The sequence below is a fragment of the Brachyhypopomus gauderio genome, chromosome 8 (assembly GCF_052324685.1).
Source record: "Brachyhypopomus gauderio isolate BG-103 chromosome 8, BGAUD_0.2, whole genome shotgun sequence".
In the NCBI taxonomy this organism is placed as follows: Eukaryota; Metazoa; Chordata; class Actinopteri; order Gymnotiformes; family Hypopomidae; genus Brachyhypopomus; species Brachyhypopomus gauderio.
The window spans coordinates 27565808-27592374 of NC_135218.1; the positions used below are offsets into that span (position 1 = coordinate 27565808).

The 26567-nt window shown below is 45.3% G+C and overlaps 2 protein-coding genes across 2 annotated transcripts; one reads left to right on the forward strand and one right to left on the reverse strand.

The window, feature by feature from the left end:
- Positions 1 to 1123: 1123 nt before the first annotated feature.
- On the reverse strand, positions 1124 to 21642 carry ccdc80l1 (coiled-coil domain containing 80 like 1). Its single transcript, XM_077016032.1, has 7 exons — positions 19864 to 21642; positions 19539 to 19695; positions 19310 to 19446; positions 18961 to 19112; positions 18745 to 18848; positions 18028 to 18111; positions 1124 to 2648 (listed from the first exon to the last, which is right to left on the reverse strand). Exons 1-7 carry the CDS (start codon positions 21640 to 21642, stop codon positions 2350 to 2352), a joined length of 2712 nt encoding a protein of 903 aa, XP_076872147.1. The 3' UTR covers positions 1124 to 2349.
- Positions 21643 to 22202: 560 nt separating this feature from the next.
- Positions 22203 to 25568, forward strand: faimb (Fas apoptotic inhibitory molecule b). Its single transcript, XM_077016033.1, has 5 exons — positions 22203 to 22334; positions 23083 to 23255; positions 24621 to 24849; positions 25123 to 25172; positions 25352 to 25568. The coding sequence occupies exons 2-5, from the start codon at positions 23142 to 23144 to the stop codon at positions 25493 to 25495; spliced, it is 537 nt and encodes a 178-aa protein (XP_076872148.1). The 5' UTR covers positions 22203 to 22334; positions 23083 to 23141; the 3' UTR covers positions 25496 to 25568.
- The last annotated feature ends 999 nt before the right edge of the window (positions 25569 to 26567 follow it).

Genomic DNA, 26567 nt, shown 5'->3' on the forward strand with positions numbered 1-26567 from the left:
CATCCTGTTTGAAGCCTCGCAATGGTGAGTAACTGTGGATCAGTTGTTGGGTGTCGTCTTGGTCTCATGATGTCAAAATGTGAACAGCATGATGAGGAGGACTGTTTAAACACCAATTCTAACCAGGAAATGTATTAGTCCATTCATGGATCAAACACCTCAGAATCAGAATCACTTTATTTCGCCAAGTATGTTGCACATACAAGGAATTTGTCCTGGTGTTGGCCCCACAAGTAAGACTTGACACAAAACTGGACGACAAGACAACACACAGACTAAACAAAACAAGAGATATGTACAGAATAGATATGTAATAAATAAATATGCTATAGACAGTTGTAAAGTTGTATTTACAGTAATAATAGTAATTAACAGTAAAATGCCACGGGGTGGTATAATGTATTGCACAATGCTGTTTGACAGCAAAAGTCAGCATGTCCATTGAGGTAGGTGGAGAAGAAGGTGAGTGTGGTAAGTGGCATAGAGGTTTTTTAAGGTGCAGAGGGACTGGTTCTGTTGCTGAGTGCTACAGCTCTGGGGAAAAAGCTGTTTGCGTGCTGGTTGTGCTGGTTTTGATGGCTCTGAATCTTCTACCAGAGGGGAGTGGTTGGAAGATGTGATGTCCAGGATGAGAGGGGTCAGAGGTTATTTTTCTTGTCTGTCTATTGACCCTGCTGTGGTAGATGTCCTGAAGTGATGGCAGGCTGCAACCTGTTGTGAATTTTCCCATTAAGCTCCCATTAAACAATGAACAGTTTAATGTGTGCGTTTAAAAGTTTACAGGTCACATTATGTTCACCTGTAAAGGTTAAAGTGCATTTTAGATTTATCCTGAAATTTCACCTGATTTTTTTGTGAGTAGTTGTGTGTTCACACAGTAACAAACATGCCGTGAAATCAGGATGAACTGAGACAAGACAGAAAATGCAACGGCAGACACTCAACACGAGCTCCGTCTGTCTGGAGAGTGCGTAGCATCTCCTGGTCAACTTCTACTAGCTTCTCAGCTCATCCCTTTCCTTTAATCTCACATATATTTTCTTTAAAAAACAGCCATTCCCTCCCCCTCCTCCTCCTCCTCATCTTCCTCTCTGTCACATCCAGAGCACGTGGCCTTGGCCTTACTCGTCTTTGTGAACTCTGTCACATGACGAACCTTCTAGTTCTAGCACTCTTAGATCGTCACTACTCGGACTCTCTGCTGCCCCCTACCATGCAACTCCAGTACTGTCACTCACTTATCAGATTCAGAAGAAAATGTGGCGGTTGGAAGTGGCTTGGGCTCGCCTGCCTGTAGGAGAGATGTTCAGGAACTGATAACACAGCCAACTGACACGTCAACAATTTATTTCAGATGAATTTCATACTGACTGTACCTACAGTTGCATACTGCAAGGATTTCCAGAGTTAATGCCTTAAACTGCATTTACTGGACTGTATTATGTCTTTGTTGAAATGTAAAATAATAATAATTATTATTATTATTATTTAGAGGTTTGACAAAAGCTTGCAGTTTCAGTATTAATCAACCAAATTAATCTGAATTAATTCACAAATTAAATATGCAGATTTAGAATTGATTGTGTCTTGCATTGCAGTTTAATTTTTTTGTAAATAAAAAGTTATATGAGAATTATTTAAACAGTAGTTGTATTGTCTGGGTTTGTTCAGAAAAATCGATATCTGAAATATCATCTTGCATGCTTTTAATATGATGTACAACCTAAATATGATTCTTACATTGCAAACTGAAAATCTCAAGTCACTCTAACTTAAGCAATGACAACAAAAAAGTATTCGGTTAGTTCCTTAACAACATAAGCTTTTTGGGAAAAAACATTCATCTTCACCACAAAACCTCCAATTAAGAGAAACTGAAAACATTGCTAATTGTAGTGTATCGCTACATGTGACAGGGGGCAGTAGAACACATGGAATAAAGCAATCAAAAAACCATCACGCTATCATTTCAGTGACAAACAAGAATGCCACATTCATCAGACATTGCATTATTTAAAATGTAGTGTTATTTCTAAAAATACACAATTTGAATATTAATTTATTTTAATTACTGGGCAAATTAAATCAAGTCTCAAAATAACACTACACTGTTTTTTTAGTTTCTTTCACAATACAATAAAAATAACCCGTAAAAGTACATTCAATCAACAGAGGGTAAAGTCCTCGCCAATGACAGCACACTTCTGAAAACACCAATCACTAACACACATAGGACTCACCTAACATAACAAAAGAGAAAGACGACCTCAGTGATCAGTCAGTCTCACACAGCTGTTGGCACTACGTGGCACCCAGACCAAGAACAGGTCTTTTCTCATAAACCCCACCTTAGTAACCGTAACCATGATGATATCCGTCATGGTAACCGTCGTGGTGGGCGTAGTCTTCCTCGGGGCAGTGCATTCCGAGGGAGAGCTGAATGGCCGTCTCCTGTCTGCGCAGCTGCATGGAGTCGATCAGGTCGTAGATGACAGACATGGACCAGACGGGCGACGGGTACCAGGACTTCACGTTGCCATCTTTGCCCACTAGCAGCATAGAGAAATACTCCGCACTGACCTGGAAGTAGTCTCGGATGTCCCGCGCCAGAGAGGAAGTGAGGTCCTCGCGTTCCATACTTGCACTTCCTGCAACAGGAGAGGGTTCAGGGGCACCTGAGACACAGCACTGACGGTAGAGGTACAGACACAGTACTGACGGTAGAGGGTACAAGTGGTATTAAATACAACAGTACTGATGGTAGAGGGGACAGTTGGCCTTAAATACAACAGTACTGACGGTAGAGGGTACAGGTGGTCTAAAATACAACAGTACTGACGGTAGAGGTACAGGTGGTATTAAATACAACAGTACTGACGGTAGAGGCACAGGTGGTACTAAATACAACAGTACTGACGGTAGAGGCACAGGTGGTATTAAATACAACAGTACTGACGGTAGAGGTTACAGGTGGTCTAAAATACAACAGTACTGATGGTAGAGGGTAAAGGTGGTATTAAATACAACAATACTGACGGTAGAGGGTACAGGTGGTATTAAATACAACAGTACTGACGGTAGAGGCACAGGTGTTATTAAATACAACAGTACTGACGGTAGAGGCACAGGTGGTATTAAATACAACAGTACTGACGGTAGAGGTTACAGGTGGTCTAAAATACAACAGTACTGATGGTAGAGGGTAAAGGTGGTATTAAATACAACAATACTGACGGTAGAGGGTACAGGTGGTATTAAATACAACAGTACTGACGGTGGAGGCACAGGTGTTATTAAATACAACAGTACTGACGGTAGAGGGCACAGGTGGTCTTAAATACAACAGTACTGACGGTAGAGGGCACAGGTGGTCTTAAATACAACAGTACTGACGGTAGAGGGCACAGGTGGTCTTAAATACAACAGTACTGACGGTAGAGGGCACAGGTGGTCTTAAATACAACAGTACTGACGGTAGAGGGTTCAGGGGCACCTGAGACACAGCACTGACGGTAGAGGGTACAGACACAGTACTGACGGTAGAGGGTACAGGTGGTATTAAATACAACAGTACTGATGGTAGAGGGGACAGGTGGTCTTAAATACAACAGTACTGACGGTAGAGGGTACAGGTGGTCTAAAATACAACAGTACTGACGGTAGAGGGGACAGGTGGTCTTAAATACAACAGTACTGACGGTAGAGGGTACAGGTGGTCTAAAATACAACAGTACTGACGGTAGAGGGGACAGGTGGTATAAAATACAACAGTACTGACGGTAGAGGGTACAGGTGGTATTAAATACAACATACAACAGCACTGATGGTAGAGGTACAGGTGGCATTAAATACAACAGCACTGATGGTAGAGGGCACAGGTGGTCTTAAATACAACAGTACTGACGGTAGAGGGTACAGACACAGTACTGACGGTAGAGGGTACAGGTGGTATTAAATACAACAGTACTGATGGTAGAGGGTACAGGTGGTCTAAAATACAACAGTACTGATGGTAGAGGGGACAGGTGGTCTTAAATACAACAGTACTGACGGTAGAGGGTACAGGTGGACTAAAATACAACAGTACTGACGGTAGAGGGTACAGGTGGTATAAAATACAACAGTACTGACGGTAGAGGGTACAGGTGGTATAAAATACAACAGTACTGACGATAGAGGGTACAGGTGGTCTTAAATACAACAGTACTGACGGTAGAGGGTACAGGTGGCATTAAATACAACAGTACTGATGGTAGAGGGCACAGGTGGTCTAAAATACAACAGTACTGACGGTAGAGGGGACAGGTGGTCTAAAATACAACTACTCACGGTAGAGGGTACAGGTGGTATTAAATACAACAGTACTGATGGTAGAGGTACAGGTGGTATTAAATACAACAGTACTGACGGTAGAGGCACAGGTGGTACTAAATACAACAGTACTGACGGTAGAGGCACAGGTGGTATTAAATACAACAGTACTGACGGTAGAGGTTACAGGTGGTCTAAAATACAACAGTACTGATGGTAGAGGGTAAAGGTGGTATTAAATACAACAATACTGACGGTAGAGGGTACAGGTGGTATTAAATACAACAGTACTGACGGTAGAGGCACAGGTGTTATTAAATACAACAGTACTGACGGTAGAGGGGACAGGTGGTCTTAAATACAACAGTACTGACGGTAGAGGGCACAGGTGGTCTTAAATACAACAGTACTGATGGTAGAGGGCACAGGTGGTCTTAAATATAACAGTACTGATGGTAGAGGGTAAAGGTGGTATTAAATACAACAGTACTGACGGTAGAGGTACAGGTGGTCTTAAATACAACAGTACTGACGGTAGAGGGCACAGGTGGTCTTAAATACAACAGTACTGACGGTAGAGGGCACAGGTGGTCTTAAATACAACAGTACTGACGGTAGAGGGCACAGGTGGTCTTAAATACAACAGTACTGACGGTAGAGGGTTCAGGGGCACCTGAGACACAGCACTGACGGTAGAGGGTACAGACACAGTACTGACGGTAGAGGGTACAGGTGGTATTAAATACAACAGTACTGATGGTAGAGGGGACAGGTGGTCTTAAATACAACAGTACTGACGGTAGAGGGTACAGGTGGTCTAAAATACAACAGTACTGACGGTAGAGGGGACAGGTGGTCTTAAATACAACAGTACTGACGGTAGAGGGTACAGGTGGTCTAAAATACAACAGTACTGACGGTAGAGGGGACAGGTGGTATAAAATACAACAGTACTGACGGTAGAGGGTACAGGTGGTATTAAATACAACATACAACAGTACTGATGGTAGAGGTACAGGTGGCATTAAATACAACAGCACTGATGGTAGAGGGCACAGGTGGTCTTAAATACAACAGTACTGACGGTAGAGGGTACAGACACAGTACTGACGGTAGAGGGTACAGGTGGTATTAAATAGGTATTAAATAGGGCAGTCATGGCCTGGTGGTTAGGGAACTGGTCTTGTGACCGAAGGGTCCCAGGTTCGATTCCCAGGCCTGAAGCCATGACTGAGGTGCCCCTGAGCAAGGCCCTTAACCCTCAATTGCTCACTTGTATAAAAAAAAATGAGATTAAAATGTAAGTCGCTCTGGATAAGGGCGTCTGCCAAATGCCATAATTGTAAATTGTAAATACAACAGTACTGATGGTAGAGGGTACAGGTGGTCTAAAATACAACAGTACTGATGGTAGAGGGGACAGGTGGTCTTAAATACAACAGTACTGACGGTAGAGGGTACAGGTGGACTAAAGGTGGACGGTAGAGGCACAGGTGGTATTAAATACAACAGTACTGACGGTAGAGGTTACAGGTGGTCTAAAATACAACAGTACTGACGGTAGAGGGTACAGGTGGTATAAAATACAACAATACTGACGGTAGAGGGTACAGGTGGTCTTAAATACAACAGTACTGACGGTAGAGGGTACAGGTGGCATTAAATACAACAGTACTGATGGTAGAGGGCACAGGTGGTCTAAAATACAACAGTACTGACGGTAGAGGGGACAGGTGGTCTTAAATACAACAGTACTGACGGTAGAGGGTACAGGTGGTATTAAATACAACAGTACTGACGGTAGAGGCACAGGTGGTACTAAATACAACAGTACTGACGGTAGAGGCACAGGTGGTATTAAATACAACAGTACTGACGGTAGAGGTTACAGGTGGTCTAAAATACAACAGTACTGATGGTAGAGGGTAAAGGTGGTATTAAATACAACAATACTGACGGTAGAGGGTACAGGTGGTATTAAATACAACAGTACTGACGGTAGAGGCACAGGTGTTATTAAATACAACAGTACTGACGGTAGAGGCACAGGTGGTATTAAGTACAACAGTACTGACGGTAGAGGTTACAGGTGGTCTAAAATACAACAGTACTGATGGTAGAGGGTAAAGGTGGTATTAAATACAACAATACTGACGGTAGAGGGTACAGGTGGTATTAAATACAACAGTACTGACGGTAGAGGCACAGGTGTTATTAAATACAACAGTACTGACGGTAGAGGCACAGGTGGTATTAAATACAACAGTACTGACGGTAGAGGTTACAGGTGGTCTAAAATACAACAGTACTGATGGTAGAGGGTAAAGGTGGTATTAAATACAACAATACTGACGGTAGAGGGTACAGGTGGTATTAAATACAACAGTACTGACGGTGGAGGCACAGGTGTTATTAAATACAACAGTACTGACGGTAGAGGGCACAGGTGGTCTTAAATACAACAGTACTGACGGTAGAGGGCACAGGTGGTCTTAAATACAACAGTACTGACGGTAGAGGGCACAGCTGGTCTTAAATACAACAGTACTGACGGTAGAGGGCACAGGTGGTCTTAAATACAACAGTACTGACGGTAGAGGGTTCAGGGGCACCTGAGACACAGCACTGACGGTAGAGGGTACAGACACAGTACTGACGGTAGAGGGTACAGGTGGTATTAAATACAACAGTACTGATGGTAGAGGGGACAGGTGGTCTTAAATACAACAGTACTGACGGTAGAGGGTACAGGTGGTCTAAAATACAACAGTACTGACGGTAGAGGGGACAGGTGGTCTTAAATACAACAGTACTGACGGTAGAGGGTACAGGTGGTCTAAAATACAACAGTACTGACGGTAGAGGGGACAGGTGGTATAAAATACAACAGTACTGACGGTAGAGGGTACAGACACAGTACTGACGGTAGAGGGTACAGGTGGTATTAAATACAACAGTACTGATGGTAGAGGGTACAGGTGGTCTAAAATACAACAGTACTGATGGTAGAGGGGACAGGTGGTCTTAAATACAACAGTACTGACGGTAGAGGGTACAGGTGGACTAAAATACAACAGTACTGACGGTAGAGGGTACAGGTGGTATAAAATACAACAGTACTGACGGTAGAGGGTACAGGTGGTATAAAATACAACAGTACTGACGATAGAGGGTACAGGTGGTCTTAAATACAACAGTACTGACGGTAGAGGGTACAGGTGGCATTAAATACAACAGTACTGATGGTAGAGGGCACAGGTGGTCTAAAATACAACAGTACTGACGGTAGAGGGGACAGGTGGTCTAAAATACAACAGTACTCACGGTAGAGGGTACAGGTGGTATTAAATACAACAGTACTGATGGTAGAGGTACAGGTGGTATTAAATACAACAGTACTGACGGTAGAGGCACAGGTGGTACTAAATACAACAGTACTGACGGTAGAGGCACAGGTGGTATTAAATACAACAGTACTGACGGTAGAGGTTACAGGTGGTCTAAAATACAACAGTACTGATGGTAGAGGGTAAAGGTGGTATTAAATACAACAATACTGACGGTAGAGGGTACAGGTGGTATTAAATACAACAGTACTGACGGTAGAGGCACAGGTGTTATTAAATACAACAGTACTGACGGTAGAGGGGACAGGTGGTCTTAAATACAACAGTACTGACGGTAGAGGGCACAGGTGGTCTTAAATACAACAGTACTGACGGTAGAGGGTTCAGGGGCACCTGAGACACAGCACTGACGGTAGAGGGTACAGACACAGTACTGACGGTAGAGGGTACAGGTGGTATTAAATACAACAGTACTGATGGTAGAGGGGACAGGTGGTCTTAAATACAACAGTACTGACGGTAGAGGGTACAGGTGGTCTAAAATACAACAGTACTGACGGTAGAGGGGACAGGTGGTCTTAAATACAACAGTACTGACGGTAGAGGGTACAGGTGGTCTAAAATACAACAGTACTGACGGTAGAGGGGACAGGTGGTATAAAATACAACAGTACTGACGGTAGAGGGTACAGGTGGTATTAAATACAACATACAACAGCACTGATGGTAGAGGTACAGGTGGCATTAAATACAACAGCACTGATGGTAGAGGGCACAGGTGGTCTTAAATACAACAGTACTGACGGTAGAGGGTACAGACACAGTACTGACGGTAGAGGGTACAGGTGGTATTAAATACAACAGTACTGATGGTAGAGGGTACAGGTGGTCTAAAATACAACAGTACTGATGGTAGAGGGGACAGGTGGTCTTAAATACAACAGTACTGACGGTAGAGGGTACAGGTGGACTAAAATACAACAGTACTGACGGTAGAGGGTACAGGTGGTATAAAATACAACAGTACTGACGGTAGAGGGTACAGGTGGTATAAAATACAACAGTACTGACGATAGAGGGTACAGGTGGTCTTAAATACAACAGTACTGACGGTAGAGGGTACAGGTGGCATTAAATACAACAGTACTGATGGTAGAGGGCACAGGTGGTCTAAAATACAACAGTACTGACGGTAGAGGGGACAGGTGGTCTAAAATACAACTACTCACGGTAGAGGGTACAGGTGGTATTAAATACAACAGTACTGATGGTAGAGGTACAGGTGGTATTAAATACAACAGTACTGACGGTAGAGGCACAGGTGGTACTAAATACAACAGTACTGACGGTAGAGGCACAGGTGGTATTAAATACAACAGTACTGACGGTAGAGGTTACAGGTGGTCTAAAATACAACAGTACTGATGGTAGAGGGTAAAGGTGGTATTAAATACAACAATACTGACGGTAGAGGGTACAGGTGGTATTAAATACAACAGTACTGACGGTAGAGGCACAGGTGTTATTAAATACAACAGTACTGACGGTAGAGGGGACAGGTGGTCTTAAATACAACAGTACTGACGGTAGAGGGCACAGGTGGTCTTAAATACAACAGTACTGATGGTAGAGGGCACAGGTGGTCTTAAATATAACAGTACTGATGGTAGAGGGTAAAGGTGGTATTAAATACAACAGTACTGACGGTAGAGGTACAGGTGGTCTTAAATACAACAGTACTGACGGTAGAGGGCACAGGTGGTCTTAAATACAACAGTACTGACGGTAGAGGGCACAGGTGGTCTTAAATACAACAGTACTGACGGTAGAGGGCACAGGTGGTCTTAAATACAACAGTACTGACGGTAGAGGGTTCAGGGGCACCTGAGACACAGCACTGACGGTAGAGGGTACAGACACAGTACTGACGGTAGAGGGTACAGGTGGTATTAAATACAACAGTACTGATGGTAGAGGGGACAGGTGGTCTTAAATACAACAGTACTGACGGTAGAGGGTACAGGTGGTCTAAAATACAACAGTACTGACGGTAGAGGGGACAGGTGGTCTTAAATACAACAGTACTGACGGTAGAGGGTACAGGTGGTCTAAAATACAACAGTACTGACGGTAGAGGGGACAGGTGGTATAAAATACAACAGTACTGACGGTAGAGGGTACAGGTGGTATTAAATACAACATACAACAGTACTGATGGTAGAGGTACAGGTGGCATTAAATACAACAGCACTGATGGTAGAGGGCACAGGTGGTCTTAAATACAACAGTACTGACGGTAGAGGGTACAGACACAGTACTGACGGTAGAGGGTACAGGTGGTATTAAATAGGTATTAAATAGGGCAGTCATGGCCTGGTGGTTAGGGAACTGGTCTTGTGACCGAAGGGTCCCAGGTTCGATTCCCAGGCCTGAAGCCATGACTGAGGTGCCCCTGAGCAAGGCCCTTAACCCTCAATTGCTCACTTGTATAAAAAAAAATGAGATTAAAATGTAAGTCGCTCTGGATAAGGGCGTCTGCCAAATGCCATAATTGTAAATTGTAAATACAACAGTACTGATGGTAGAGGGTACAGGTGGTCTAAAATACAACAGTACTGATGGTAGAGGGGACAGGTGGTCTTAAATACAACAGTACTGACGGTAGAGGGTACAGGTGGACTAAAGGTGGACGGTAGAGGCACAGGTGGTATTAAATACAACAGTACTGACGGTAGAGGTTACAGGTGGTCTAAAATACAACAGTACTGACGGTAGAGGGTACAGGTGGTATAAAATACAACAATACTGACGGTAGAGGGTACAGGTGGTCTTAAATACAACAGTACTGACGGTAGAGGGTACAGGTGGCATTAAATACAACAGTACTGATGGTAGAGGGCACAGGTGGTCTAAAATACAACAGTACTGACGGTAGAGGGGACAGGTGGTCTTAAATACAACAGTACTGACGGTAGAGGGTACAGGTGGTATTAAATACAACAGTACTGACGGTAGAGGCACAGGTGGTACTAAATACAACAGTACTGACGGTAGAGGCACAGGTGGTATTAAATACAACAGTACTGACGGTAGAGGTTACAGGTGGTCTAAAATACAACAGTACTGATGGTAGAGGGTAAAGGTGGTATTAAATACAACAATACTGACGGTAGAGGGTACAGGTGGTATTAAATACAACAGTACTGACGGTAGAGGCACAGGTGTTATTAAATACAACAGTACTGACGGTAGAGGCACAGGTGGTATTAAGTACAACAGTACTGACGGTAGAGGTTACAGGTGGTCTAAAATACAACAGTACTGATGGTAGAGGGTAAAGGTGGTATTAAATACAACAATACTGACGGTAGAGGGTACAGGTGGTATTAAATACAACAGTACTGACGGTAGAGGCACAGGTGTTATTAAATACAACAGTACTGACGGTAGAGGCACAGGTGGTATTAAATACAACAGTACTGACGGTAGAGGTTACAGGTGGTCTAAAATACAACAGTACTGATGGTAGAGGGTAAAGGTGGTATTAAATACAACAATACTGACGGTAGAGGGTACAGGTGGTATTAAATACAACAGTACTGACGGTGGAGGCACAGGTGTTATTAAATACAACAGTACTGACGGTAGAGGGCACAGGTGGTCTTAAATACAACAGTACTGACGGTAGAGGGCACAGGTGGTCTTAAATACAACAGTACTGACGGTAGAGGGCACAGCTGGTCTTAAATACAACAGTACTGACGGTAGAGGGCACAGGTGGTCTTAAATACAACAGTACTGACGGTAGAGGGTTCAGGGGCACCTGAGACACAGCACTGACGGTAGAGGGTACAGACACAGTACTGACGGTAGAGGGTACAGGTGGTATTAAATACAACAGTACTGATGGTAGAGGGGACAGGTGGTCTTAAATACAACAGTACTGACGGTAGAGGGTACAGGTGGTCTAAAATACAACAGTACTGACGGTAGAGGGGACAGGTGGTCTTAAATACAACAGTACTGACGGTAGAGGGTACAGGTGGTCTAAAATACAACAGTACTGACGGTAGAGGGGACAGGTGGTATAAAATACAACAGTACTGACGGTAGAGGGTACAGACACAGTACTGACGGTAGAGGGTACAGGTGGTATTAAATACAACAGTACTGATGGTAGAGGGTACAGGTGGTCTAAAATACAACAGTACTGATGGTAGAGGGGACAGGTGGTCTTAAATACAACAGTACTGACGGTAGAGGGTACAGGTGGACTAAAATACAACAGTACTGACGGTAGAGGGTACAGGTGGTATAAAATACAACAGTACTGACGGTAGAGGGTACAGGTGGTATAAAATACAACAGTACTGACGATAGAGGGTACAGGTGGTCTTAAATACAACAGTACTGACGGTAGAGGGTACAGGTGGCATTAAATACAACAGTACTGATGGTAGAGGGCACAGGTGGTCTAAAATACAACAGTACTGACGGTAGAGGGGACAGGTGGTCTAAAATACAACAGTACTCACGGTAGAGGGTACAGGTGGTATTAAATACAACAGTACTGATGGTAGAGGTACAGGTGGTATTAAATACAACAGTACTGACGGTAGAGGCACAGGTGGTACTAAATACAACAGTACTGACGGTAGAGGCACAGGTGGTATTAAATACAACAGTACTGACGGTAGAGGTTACAGGTGGTCTAAAATACAACAGTACTGATGGTAGAGGGTAAAGGTGGTATTAAATACAACAATACTGACGGTAGAGGGTACAGGTGGTATTAAATACAACAGTACTGACGGTAGAGGCACAGGTGTTATTAAATACAACAGTACTGACGGTAGAGGGGACAGGTGGTCTTAAATACAACAGTACTGACGGTAGAGGGCACAGGTGGTCTTAAATACAACAGTACTGATGGTAGAGGGCACAGGTGGTCTTAAATATAACAGTACTGATGGTAGAGGGTAAAGGTGGTATTAAATACAACAGTACTGACGGTAGAGGTACAGGTGGTCTTAAATACAACAGTACTGACGGTAGAGGGCACAAGTGGTCTTAAATACAACAGTACTGACGGTAGAGGGCACAGGTGGTCTTAAATACAACAGTACTGACGGTAGAGGGCACAGGTGGTCTAAAATACAACAGTACTGACGGTAGAGGGTACAGGTGGTATAAAATACAACAATACTGACGGTAGAGGGTACAGGTGGTATAAAATACAACAATACTGACGGTAGAGGGTACAGGTGGTCTTAAATACAACAGTACTGACGGTAGAGGGTACAGGTGGCATTAAATACAACAGTACTGATGGTAGAGGGCACAGGTGGTCTAAAATACAACAGTACTGACGGTAGAGGGGACAGGTGGTCTAAAATACAACAGTACTCACGGTAGAGGGTACAGGTGGTATTAAATACAACAGTACTGATGGTAGAGGTACAGGTGGCATTAAATACAACAGCACTGACGGTAGAGGGTTCAGGGGCACCTGAGACACAGCACTGACGGTAGAGGGTACAGACACAGTACTGACGGTAGAGGGTACAGGTGGTATTAAATACAACAGTACTGATGGTAGAGGGGACAGGTGGTCTTAAATACAACAGTACTGACGGTAGAGGGTACAGGTGGTCTTAAATACAACAGTACTGACGGTAGAGGGTACAGGTGGCATTAAATACAACAGTACTGATGGTAGAGGGCACAGGTGGTCTAAAATACAACAGTACTGACGGTAGAGGGTAAAGGTGGTATTAAATACAACAGTACTGATGGTAGAGGGTACAGTTGGCCTTAAATACAACAGTACTGACGGTAGAGGGGACAGGTGGTCTAAAATACAACAGTACTGACGGTAGAGGGTACAGGTGGCATTAAATACAACAGTACTGACGGTAGAGGGCACAGGTGGTCTAAAATACAACAGTACTGACGGTAGAGGGGACAGGTGGTATAAAATACAACAGTACTGACGGTAGAGGGTACAGGTGGTATTAAATACAACATACAACAGTACTGATGGTAGAGGTACAGGTGGCATTAAATACAACAGCACTGATGGTAGAGGGCACAGGTGGTCTTAAATACAACAGTACTGACGGTAGAGGGTACAGACACAGTACTGACGGTAGAGGGTACAGGTGGTATTAAATAGGTATTAAATAGGGCAGTCATGGCCTGGTGGTTAGGGAACTGGTCTTGTGACCGAAGGGTCCCAGGTTCGATTCCCAGGCCTGAAGCCATGACTGAGGTGCCCCTGAGCAAGGCCCTTAACCCTCAATTGCTCACTTGTATAAAAAAAAATGAGATTAAAATGTAAGTCGCTCTGGATAAGGGCGTCTGCCAAATGCCATAATTGTAAATTGTAAATACAACAGTACTGATGGTAGAGGGTACAGGTGGTCTAAAATACAACAGTACTGATGGTAGAGGGGACAGGTGGTCTTAAATACAACAGTACTGACGGTAGAGGGTACAGGTGGACTAAAGGTGGACGGTAGAGGCACAGGTGGTATTAAATACAACAGTACTGACGGTAGAGGTTACAGGTGGTCTAAAATACAACAGTACTGACGGTAGAGGGTACAGGTGGTATAAAATACAACAATACTGACGGTAGAGGGTACAGGTGGTCTTAAATACAACAGTACTGACGGTAGAGGGTACAGGTGGCATTAAATACAACAGTACTGATGGTAGAGGGCACAGGTGGTCTAAAATACAACAGTACTGACGGTAGAGGGGACAGGTGGTCTTAAATACAACAGTACTGACGGTAGAGGGTACAGGTGGTATTAAATACAACAGTACTGACGGTAGAGGCACAGGTGGTACTAAATACAACAGTACTGACGGTAGAGGCACAGGTGGTATTAAATACAACAGTACTGACGGTAGAGGTTACAGGTGGTCTAAAATACAACAGTACTGATGGTAGAGGGTAAAGGTGGTATTAAATACAACAATACTGACGGTAGAGGGTACAGGTGGTATTAAATACAACAGTACTGACGGTAGAGGCACAGGTGTTATTAAATACAACAGTACTGACGGTAGAGGCACAGGTGGTATTAAGTACAACAGTACTGACGGTAGAGGTTACAGGTGGTCTAAAATACAACAGTACTGATGGTAGAGGGTAAAGGTGGTATTAAATACAACAATACTGACGGTAGAGGGTACAGGTGGTATTAAATACAACAGTACTGACGGTAGAGGCACAGGTGTTATTAAATACAACAGTACTGACGGTAGAGGCACAGGTGGTATTAAATACAACAGTACTGACGGTAGAGGTTACAGGTGGTCTAAAATACAACAGTACTGATGGTAGAGGGTAAAGGTGGTATTAAATACAACAATACTGACGGTAGAGGGTACAGGTGGTATTAAATACAACAGTACTGACGGTAGAGGCACAGGTGGTATTAAATACAACAGTACTGACGGTGGAGGCACAGGTGTTATTAAATACAACAGTACTGACGGTAGAGGGCACAGGTGGTCTTAAATACAACAGTACTGACGGTAGAGGGCACAGGTGGTCTTAAATACAACAGTACTGACGGTAGAGGGCACAGGTGGTCTTAAATACAACAGTACTGACGGTAGAGGGCACAGGTGGTCTTAAATACAACAGTACTGACGGTAGAGGGTTCAGGGGCACCTGAGACACAGCACTGACGGTAGAGGGTACAGACACAGTACTGACGGTAGAGGGTACAGGTGGTATTAAATACAACAGTACTGATGGTAGAGGGGACAGGTGGTCTTAAATACAACAGTACTGACGGTAGAGGGTACAGGTGGTCTAAAATACAACAGTACTGACGGTAGAGGGGACAGGTGGTCTTAAATACAACAGTACTGACGGTAGAGGGTACAGGTGGTCTAAAATACAACAGTACTGACGGTAGAGGGGACAGGTGGTATAAAATACAACAGTACTGACGGTAGAGGGTACAGACACAGTACTGACGGTAGAGGGTACAGGTGGTATTAAATACAACAGTACTGATGGTAGAGGGTACAGGTGGTCTAAAATACAACAGTACTGATGGTAGAGGGGACAGGTGGTCTTAAATACAACAGTACTGACGGTAGAGGGTACAGGTGGACTAAAATACAACAGTACTGACGGTAGAGGGTACAGGTGGTATAAAATACAACAGTACTGACGGTAGAGGGTACAGGTGGTATAAAATACAACAGTACTGACGATAGAGGGTACAGGTGGTCTTAAATACAACAGTACTGACGGTAGAGGGTACAGGTGGCATTAAATACAACAGTACTGATGGTAGAGGGCACAGGTGGTCTAAAATACAACAGTACTGACGGTAGAGGGGACAGGTGGTCTAAAATACAACAGTACTCACGGTAGAGGGTACAGGTGGTATTAAATACAACAGTACTGATGGTAGAGGTACAGGTGGTATTAAATACAACAGTACTGACGGTAGAGGCACAGGTGGTACTAAATACAACAGTACTGACGGTAGAGGCACAGGTGGTATTAAATACAACAGTACTGACGGTAGAGGTTACAGGTGGTCTAAAATACAACAGTACTGATGGTAGAGGGTAAAGGTGGTATTAAATACAACAATACTGACGGTAGAGGGTACAGGTGGTATTAAATACAACAGTACTGACGGTAGAGGCACAGGTGTTATTAAATACAACAGTACTGACGGTAGAGGGGACAGGTGGTCTTAAATACAACAGTACTGACGGTAGAGGGCACAGGTGGTCTTAAATACAACAGTACTGATGGTAGAGGGCACAGGTGGTCTTAAATATAACAGTACTGATGGTAGAGGGTAAAGGTGGTATTAAATACAACAGTACTGACGGTAGAGGTACAGGTGGTCTTAAATACAACAGTACTGACGGTAGAGGGCACAGGTGGTCTTAAATACAACAGTACTGACGGTAGAGGGCACAGGTGGTCTTAAATACAACAGTACTGACGGTAGAGGGCACAGGTGGTCTAAAATACAACAGTACTGACGGTAGAGGGTACAGGTGGTATAAAATACAACAATACTGACGGTAGAGGGTACAGGTGGTATAAAATACAACAATACTGACGGTAGAGGGTACAGGTGGTCTTAAATACAACAGTACTGACGGTAGAGGGTACAGGTGGCATTAAATACAACAGTACTGATGGTAGAGGGCACAGGTGGTCTAAAATACAACAGTACTGACGGTAGAGGGGACAGGTGGTCTAAAATACAACAGTACTCACGGTAGAGGGTACAGGTGGTATTAAATACAACAGTACTGATGGTAGAGGTACAGGTGGCATTAAATACAACAGCACTGACGGTAGAGGGTTCAGGGGCACCTGAGACACAGCACTGACGGTAGAGGGTACAGACACAGTACTGACGGTAGAGGGTACAGGTGGTATTAAATACAACAGTACTGATGGTAGAGGGGACAGGTGGTCTTAAATACAACAGTACTGACGGTAGAGGGTACAGGTGGTCTTAAATACAACAGTACTGACGGTAGAGGGTACAGGTGGCATTAAATACAACAGTACTGATGGTAGAGGGCACAGGTGGTCTAAAATACAACAGTACTGACGGTAGAGGGTAAAGGTGGTATTAAATACAACAGTACTGATGGTAGAGGGTACAGTTGGCCTTAAATACAACAGTACTGACGGTAGAGGGGACAGGTGGTCTAAAATACAACAGTACTGACGGTAGAGGGTACAGGTGGCATTAAATACAACAGTACTGACGGTAGAGGGCACAGGTGGTCTAAAATACAACAGTACTGACGGTAGAGGGGACAGGTAGTCTTAAATACAACAGTACTGACGGTAGAGGGTACAGGTGGTCTAAAATACAACAGTACTGACGGTAGAGGGGACAGGTAGTCTTAAATACAACAGTACTGACGGTAGAGGGTACAGGTGGTCTAAAATACAACAGTACTGACGGTAGAGGGTACAGGTGGCCTTAAATACAACAGTACTGACAGTAGAGGGTACAGGTGGCCTTAAATACAACAGTACTGACGGTAGAGGTTACAGGTGGTATTAAATACAACAGTACTGACGGTAGAGGGTACAGGTGGTCTAAAATACAACAGTACTGACGGTAGAGGGTACAGGAGGTCTTGAATACAACAGTACTGACGGTAGAGGTTACAGGTGGCCTCAAGTACAACAGTACTGACACTAAATGAAAACAGTACTGACAGATGCACAATTGTAATGTAGATATAGTGGGGATGCACCCAAGAATTTATTAAATTAGGCAGAAATTTTAAAGAGATTCATCAGACCTGTGACACTTAGCAGGACATGAAAAGACTCTCTCAGCTTTACCATTGATGGGGTAGAGCTCCAGGACTCCACTCACGTCCTCCATGGTCCTCCCCACTATCTTCAGGACAGACACATGGCGCAGACCTGGGACAGGGCATCAACACAGCAGTCTGTTCACAATACACGTGAACCCTGGGCTCAGCACAGGCCAGCAGTATGAGGACCGTCTACTGGACCAAAGGCCCAGCCCAACTGAGAGCAGGCTGGGACAACAAGGGTTTGTAGTTCACCAGCCCCAAACGTAGCCATGTACTCATAATCAGAGACATCTGTTTGGTTCTAAGGTGTTTTTTGGGGGGCATCACTAAAGCTGTCATGCCCTGGAGGAGTGGTGTCTACTGGATTCCACACTTCCACATGTCTGCCCAAGTCCACAAGCCCCTCCCTCTGCCCCTCCCTTCACCCCAACTCATTCCCCAAAACACCACATTTGTGTCTCAAACAGCCTCTTCATCTTGTGAGCAGTTCACATTGGACATATGGAAACTGTTTCAAATCAAGAAAAACAAAACCTGACGGCACACACGAGCCTTCTGGGTTCTGAAGTCATCAGTACATGAGCAGAACATGACAGGAGCTTACAGGAAGTTCTGCAACTGAATGACGGGACGAAGTTCCCTCAGGAATGTGCTGCAACAGGTTTCTCACAACTTTTAGAATTCGTATTTTTCCCCCAAAGAATGCACAAGAAAGTAAACTTAAAAAAAAAACCCTTACCCAGATTGCAAGCCTGATTGATCAGGGCAGAAAGCTGTTGCTGATAGGCCCAATCATCATGGTCGGGGGTGGAGATTACAAGCAGTCTCCGCCTCCAGCGAAACCTTCTCACACAATAAGGAATACCCACAGTACCATTTTCTTCATTAGGTCATTTATTCTAACAGACAATCAAAAGCAGTAAATGATCAAGTGAAAACGAAACTCCTCAGAAACCTGGAGAGGACGTTCTCCAGAGATCTGGACTTGTCTTCTGCCTTGCAGGCGATTCCTAGCTTCCTCTGGAGCTCCATCTCTCTGAGGCGTGAGGAGAATGTGTCGATGTAGTCAAACACTGCCTTCATTACGATAGGAACCTCGTACGCTTGCTGTGACACCAACAGAACAGACCATTACAATCAAAATGAATTTCTAAATGAGTTTCTAAATGAATAACTGTATGAATGGAAAGTGTGACAATGTTAAACAAATAAAAAACCAAAACCTGTATAAATTACCTAAATAAATTGAGACTGAAGAGGTCTTGCCCTGCAAACCACAATCTGAATCCCCACACATGACAAACCTTCACTTTCACGTCGAAGTCCGTGAGCACCATGTAGAAGTCGTTGAAGAGCATCCCCAGGTGTTTGCGAAAGGCTGTGATGACTTCCTGTTTGATGAGCTCACTGGTGGGCAGTACACGTACAGGCTTGTCCTGCTCTGTAAACCGCCACACAAGCAAAGCAACGTGAAAAGATAAAAAAAAACCAACTGAGTTAGGTGCACATCAGCAAAGAGAAATGCACACTCACCCATCTGGTAATGGTCTATCTTCATGGTTCCATTGTCCAGGGGCCCAAAGATGCTGATGATTGAGATCTTGCGCAGGGCCATGTGACACACCTGCTCCAGGTACTCAACCCTCTGTTGAGTGTACATGGCGTTCTGCTCACTCGGGCTGGTGATCACCTGGGAATCAACAAGCACTCTCTCAGGTCAGGGCCAGGACACGACGCATGTGGAACCAGCTTGAAATTTTGAAAGACGCCGCCTATATTTCCCGGCCCCTCCCATTAAAAGCACTTGGCTAATTGCTCTCTGAACATGTTTATATATGAGTAAATGTAAGATACCCACAAGAAGACGTCTTCTTTTCTCAAAATAACTCAGGAAAGTTTCTAGCGATTTCTCAGTTGGCTTTTCCATCGGTCTGAGGGCACCTCCCCTTTCTTCTAAGACACTCCCCTTTTTTGCTGTGTTTCTTTTGCGAACATTTGGCTCCTCCTCCTTAAGTGTTTTGGCTGCTTTTTTCTCTGTATCACTCTTTTTTGAAGGCTTCTGAGGCCTCTCTATGTTTTTCTTCCTATCAGCTTTGTCAGATGAGGCCCCTGCTTTGGCTCTCTTAAGATTATTCTCTGGTTCCTTATGATCTTTAGTGGTCTTAATGTTCTCTTCTAGATCCTTATGACTTTTGGTGGTCTTAAGGGTCTCCCCTAATTTCTTATGATTTTTGGACACCATATGATTCTTCTCTGGTTCCTTCACAGTAGGGTTTCCTCCCTCGTACTCTTCTCCACGTTCTTCAATCGGTTCTCCGTTTTTGCCCTGGGGTAGCTTGTCCTTCACAGGCTTCTGTCTGTGGGTCTGTGGTGGTGAGGGTCCAGGAGAAATCTTCTGCTGTTTTTGTCCGACTCTGTGCGGGGTGATGGAGCCAGTGGTAACGGGTGGATGTGTTACGGTGCTGGCACGACCCCACTGTGGGCCGCGCGTGATGGGCTGTTGGGTGGAGGAGGTGAAGGCTTTGTGTTGGTGTGATGCTGTCTGTGGTTGGGTTTGCTGCACTGTGGTGGCTACAGTATTAGGGGTGGTGGGGGGAAGGCTAGTGGCAGTGGGAGTCACAGTGAGTCGGGCTGGGACTGTAGCTGCTCTAGTGAGAGGTGTTGTAGTGAGCGTAGATGTGGTTACTGGTCTTGTGGTCTCTGTGGTGGTGGAGTGTGTTGTGGAGCCCCAGGTGGGTTGTGGGACCAGCCCTGCCCCGCCCTGTCCCTCACCCCGCCTCGTTGCTGGGCTCCTTTGGGGTTGAGGGGCTACGGTTCCAGACCTGACGGGGTGCACAACCTGTCCCTCCATTCCTGCCGCTTTACACCTCTCAACAAAGCCTTTCTGTCTGGTCTTCTCAGCCCTGCGCATGGGCGTGCGGTCGATGGTCTCGTACAGGGCCTCCAGACGCACCGGGTACGGGTAGCGCTCCTCCACCTGCAGGGTCTTCCTCAGCAGCACCATGCTGAACTTGCCCTCCTCCAGGTTGAGGAACTTCATCAGCCTGGGCACCAGGGCCGGCTCCAGCCGTTGGTCCGTCACGTTGCCCAGGACCCCGACACGCCGCACCCAGCCACCCGTCTCTCCAGGGCCGTGAAACATCGCGATCAGCTGCAAGTGCCTCTCCGCCCACCCACAGTACATGCTGGGACTCAGCAGACTCATCATCAGCTTGTAGTAGCCGTCCGATTCACCCGGTGCCGAAATGACCAGCACGCGGTTCCGGCCCGCAAAGCCGGTGAGGACATTTATGTAGGTGGCGCCGTTGGGTGTGCGGACGGACGAGAGCTTAGATCCTGGGTGCGGTGGACCAGCGTCTGGTGTGGAGACGTTACTGGGCTTCCTACCTGGGACTGGTCTACGGCCCTTCACAACTCTCCTCACAGGGGTTCTCGAGGAATCCATAGCTTGGACTGCCTGAAGTGGTGAAGGGTTCCTCGAGATGGCTGAAGATTGCGCAACACTGTCCGCGTTTGACTGCGGGCCCGCATGGTCACGTGTTCTTCTGAGGCTCGTGCCTACTGACGACGTGAAACCTGATGCGCGTGCTGCCCATACCAGAACACACAAAACCACATGTGTCTGAAAGAGCTGCATTTCAGTAAAGTCCACAGAAGAAAGTCCACTGGCAAAAACGCGGTATTAAGTCACCGGATATAGTGAAATTGCTTGCCTATTTTAAGATTAAAGTCAATTACGCAGCTCCACTAGTTTACAATAGTCCAGGCTCATTTCGATAATTTGGTCTACAATGCAAAAAGTTCGAAGACGTCCATCAACGTTAGAGTTACAAACACAAAATATTAAAGTCTCAAGTCAAAATCTGTAAAAGTTAACTTCGCTAAGAGACTTCACGTTATTTCAACCCGTCCAAAAAAGTTTTCAGTGTCCAGAGAACGGTGAGGTTTTCCGCTTGTTTCGTTGTTTCCGAATGTAACGAAACCTTTAAAATCTGTTCCGTGTCGGTGAAAGTTCAGATAGTTCAGATAGATCAGATAGTGTGATGAAAAGAGGCTGAAACTCGCCCTAGTGTCACAGCGGCGATGCGCGAGCAGCTTGGTGCCCGTTTTCTCAGCTAACCACGCACGCGCGCTCGCCTCGCGCCACACACCACCTTGGCTGTCCCTGTGTGAGCACGAGACGCGAGACCACAGCCTCCATCGGTTGTCATCGCCCTCTAAGGTCCACGGATCAAGAACGAGGCGTGACAGTCGCAGCCTCACGTCGGAATAACGGAACCTCGCGGAGAAACCGCTTGGCACCGCCCACTACGACTTGGCACGCGCGCGGTGAGCCGTCCGTGTTCTTCACACCAGTTCAAAAACATCTAAGGGGAGTAGATTCAGTAGACTACATGCACACGATACTGCAGATACACTCTTTACTGAAGACCGCTTTAGTTATAGATATGGTTATGAATGGCTAATGAATCCTTAGTGAATGAGTGAATGGTAAAATATAGAATGTGTGTGTGTGTGTGTGTGTGTGTGTGTGTGTGTGTGTGTGTGTGTGTGTGTGTGTGTGTGTGTGTGTGTGAGAGAGAGAGAGAGAGAGAGAGAGAGAGAGATATGAAGGGGAGGTATATTGACATTAAAGAAGGACTCCATGCCCAATGCAATATAACCACACAGAAAAAAGATTTTCAGGCCCCTTAGTGGATGCATCGGTCTGATATATAGAACTGCCAGATCAAATGATGGAAGACTAATTCACCTTAAAGGTCACGTGCTCTTAGGAAACGTCTACCTCAAATACCCCCTAGCTTTAACTCCCATTTTACCAAGACCAGGAACTAAACCAAATATGTCTGATTTCTTTGATATGTACATATGTGTTGTGACAGTGTAATATCAGTGTGCTACACTCACTATCAGACATATGGTCCCAGACTGGTCACTTAAGCTTCTTAACACTCGCTAATGCTTCGGTTGCTGAGCGTAGCACGCAGGTCCACACAACACACTCGGGACTTTAACCAGCAGCTCCAAACCACGAAGATTATAATTATGGTCTTGTTTTGGTTGTGTTGACATTAAGGCATCATACACAACCCACACACACGTGGCCCGTCCAGAGTGTTAGAGGTGCAGTCCAGCATGCCCTCGGACGCGGTGGCTGTATGGGAGGTGTCCTTGAGCGACGGGATATTCCGTATTGAATTTGAGCACGGAACTACATCTGGGAGACGCGTCATCTACATCAACGGAAAGGTGAGCTGAATTGTTCATTAGCATACACCATTTAGGCATTTAGGATGATATATGCTTCAGGTGTGTGTGTGTGTGTGTGTATATATATATATATATATATATATATATATATATATATACATGGACGTAATTTTGATTTCAAAAGTGGGGGGGACATACATGGATTCGTCGCTATTTAAATATTTGGTTTTAACCGCAAAAACTGGGGGGGACCAAACCCGACATGTCCCCCCCCCCCCCCCCCCCCAAATTACGTCCGTATATATATATATATATATATATATATATATATATATATATATACTGCTCAAAAACTGCTCACAAAATAACATTAAAATGATCAATGTAAATCAATATTATCCCATGGAGGTCTGGATTTGGAATCATACTCAAAATCAAAGTGGAAAATCTAATGACAGACTGATTCAACTTCAGTGTAAATTCCTCTAGACAAGTTCAAATAAGGTTCAGTAGTGTGTGTGGCCTCCACGTGCCTGTATGACCTCCCTACAACACCTGGGCATGCTCCTGAAGAGGTGGCGGATGTTCTTCTGAGGAATCTCCTCCCATACCTGGATTAAAGCATCAGTCACCTCCTGGACAGTCTGTGGAGCAACGTGGTGTTAGTGGATGATGTCCCAGATGTGATCGATTGGATTCAGGTCTGGGGAATGGGCGGGTCAGTCCATAACATCAATGCCTTCATCATGCAGGAACAGCTGACACACTTCAGCCACATGAGGCCTAGCATTGTCATGCATCAGAAGGAACCCAGGGCTCACTGCACCAGCATATGGTCTCACAATGTGTCTGAGGATCTCATCCTGGTACCTAATGGTAGTCAGGGTACCTCTGGCTAACACAGCAAACCTTCTTGCCACAACTCGCATTGATGTGCCATCCTGGATGAGCTGCACTACCTGAGCAACTTCTGTGGGTTGTAGACACCGCATCATGCTACCTCTATGGTGAGAGAACTGACAAAATGCCAAAGTGACCAAAACATCAGCCAGAAAGGATGAGAACAGAGAAAAGGTCTGTGGTCTCCACCTGCAGAACCACTCCTTTATAGGGGGGTCTTGCTAATTGCCTCTCATTTCTACCTGTTGTCTGTTCCATTTGCACAAGAGCAGTTGAAATTGATTCACAATCAGTGTTGCTTCCTATCTGAACACGAAGTGTGGATGACTTGGAGTTATATTGTGTTGTTTAAGTGTTCCCTTCATTTTTTGAGCAGTGTTTATACATACATACATATATATATATATATATATATATATATATATATATATATATATATATATATATATATATATATATATATATATATATAAATTATAACTGTTTATTGGTTTTATTTTAAAGGAGATTTTCAGAAGGGACTGGATGTTCAAACTGGTGGGCAAGGAAACATTCCCAGTTGGGCATGCAGGCACAAAGGCCACAATAAACATTGAAGCCCTCAGTGGCTTCGCTTACGAATATACGCTGGAAATCAACGGGAGAAGTTTCCAGAGCTTCATGGCCAACCGCTCCAGAACCTCCAGAACATGGCTGCTGAAGCTGGATGGTGCTGACTGCAGGATCGTACTGGGTGAGAAGAGTAACTGAGCCTTAGATGAGCCATATATGAGCCTTAGATGAGCCATATATGAGCCTTAGATGAGTTATATATGAGCTTTAGATGAGCCATATATGAGCCTTAGATGTTTATAGAACATCTCATTCAAAGCATTTTAGCCACAAATGTATGTAATTGGTTCTCCAAGAGTGGTTAATGTGCATTCTGTTTGTTCCCATGTGGGTTTTGCATTAAACCATAAAACAAAATCCAAACTCATTAATTATTGCTTTCGTTCATTATCAGAGAAAGATACCATGGATGTGTGGTGTAATGGGCAAAAGATGGAGACCACGGTAAGGTCCTCTTCAACCCACGGCACATGTGTCTCACCATATTATAAACATCTTGTGTGACACGTTCATGCTTGTCACATATAAGAGTGCATAGCGGAGACGCAGTGGCGGGATGTTACATCCACCATCACCACTGTGGCATTTACAGCCGTTGCCATGGTTATCATATGTGTTTACAGGGGCAGTTTGGAGATGAGAGCACTGAGACACACTTTGTACTGGGAGACCACGAGTGTTGCATAAAAGCCTCTAACAGTGGGAAGAAAAGAATAATGCACACCCTGCTGATTGATGGGACGAGGGTCACGGAGGTCACCGAATGAAGACTGCGTGTGTGTGAGGTGTATTCAGTAGCCGCTCTGTCTTCGGTGCTTGAAGCTAAGCTGGTGGAAGATGTCTGCTATAAGCCAATAAAACTGAAATTAACAAATTAAAGTGAAAATGAACAGAAGAGTTGCAGTGGTCTGTTGGGAGAACTGCACAAAGTTTTATGTGAATTAGCATACAGTGACATATGTACGCGTGTTCACGTCTGGTGTTTTTATTCCCCGGATCATTTAGGTCTTATATGTGTGTGTGCACGCGCACTAAAGTCATGATGTTGCGTATGAAACGTTCGGTTCGGCGAGGCAAGCGCGCCCCCTTTGTTGCTATGGCAGCCCGCGTGCGCTCACAAGCGGCCTGCGCACGCCCCGCGCAGCCAGCAGCACCCTGACGACGGCGCAGCGGCGACGCAGATGCGCAGTGGCGTTCGCGAGGACACGGGCGGGGACGGAGGGAAAAACGGGGGGAGGAACGCACTCGTCTTTCTGCGCGTGAAATAAGGGATTGCGTGAACACTGCGTCGCCGGGTGCGGGACGTCACCTTTACGACCGCGTCGCGCGCTCCGTCGGCTCGCCCGCGCGGCTTTGTGCGGCGTCGCGTCGGAGAAGCGCAGGACGCAGTTCTGGTGGTTGCTGCTGCCGCTGCGCGCGCGCTCGGGCTCGCGAGCGAGTCGCGTGCGCAGAACGGTCGCGTGCGCAGTGAACGCGGCGCGCGAGCGGAGTTCTGAACGCGCTAGCAGAGCGGGACAGCTAGCTGGGTTAGCCGGGCTCGTCGCGGTCCTCAGGAGTTGAATTAGTTGCTTTTTTTTTTTAATTTGTACTTTCACCGTTTTATTATTATTATTTTTTGCCCCTTTGAACAAAGAAGTGAACAAAAAAAAACACAAACAAAAAAAACAAAACAAAACAAAAGAAGCAATGACGAGGGCCGGAGCCGCTCATCTAGACTTTCCCCTCCGAGGACGTGAGGGTGGACGCGGCCTGTGCTGATCTCTCCCCCCCGCTCGGCGGACCTGCGGACCGGGTCTCCACACGCGGCCGGTAGTTCCTCATCCGTCCGCGGCTCCTTCT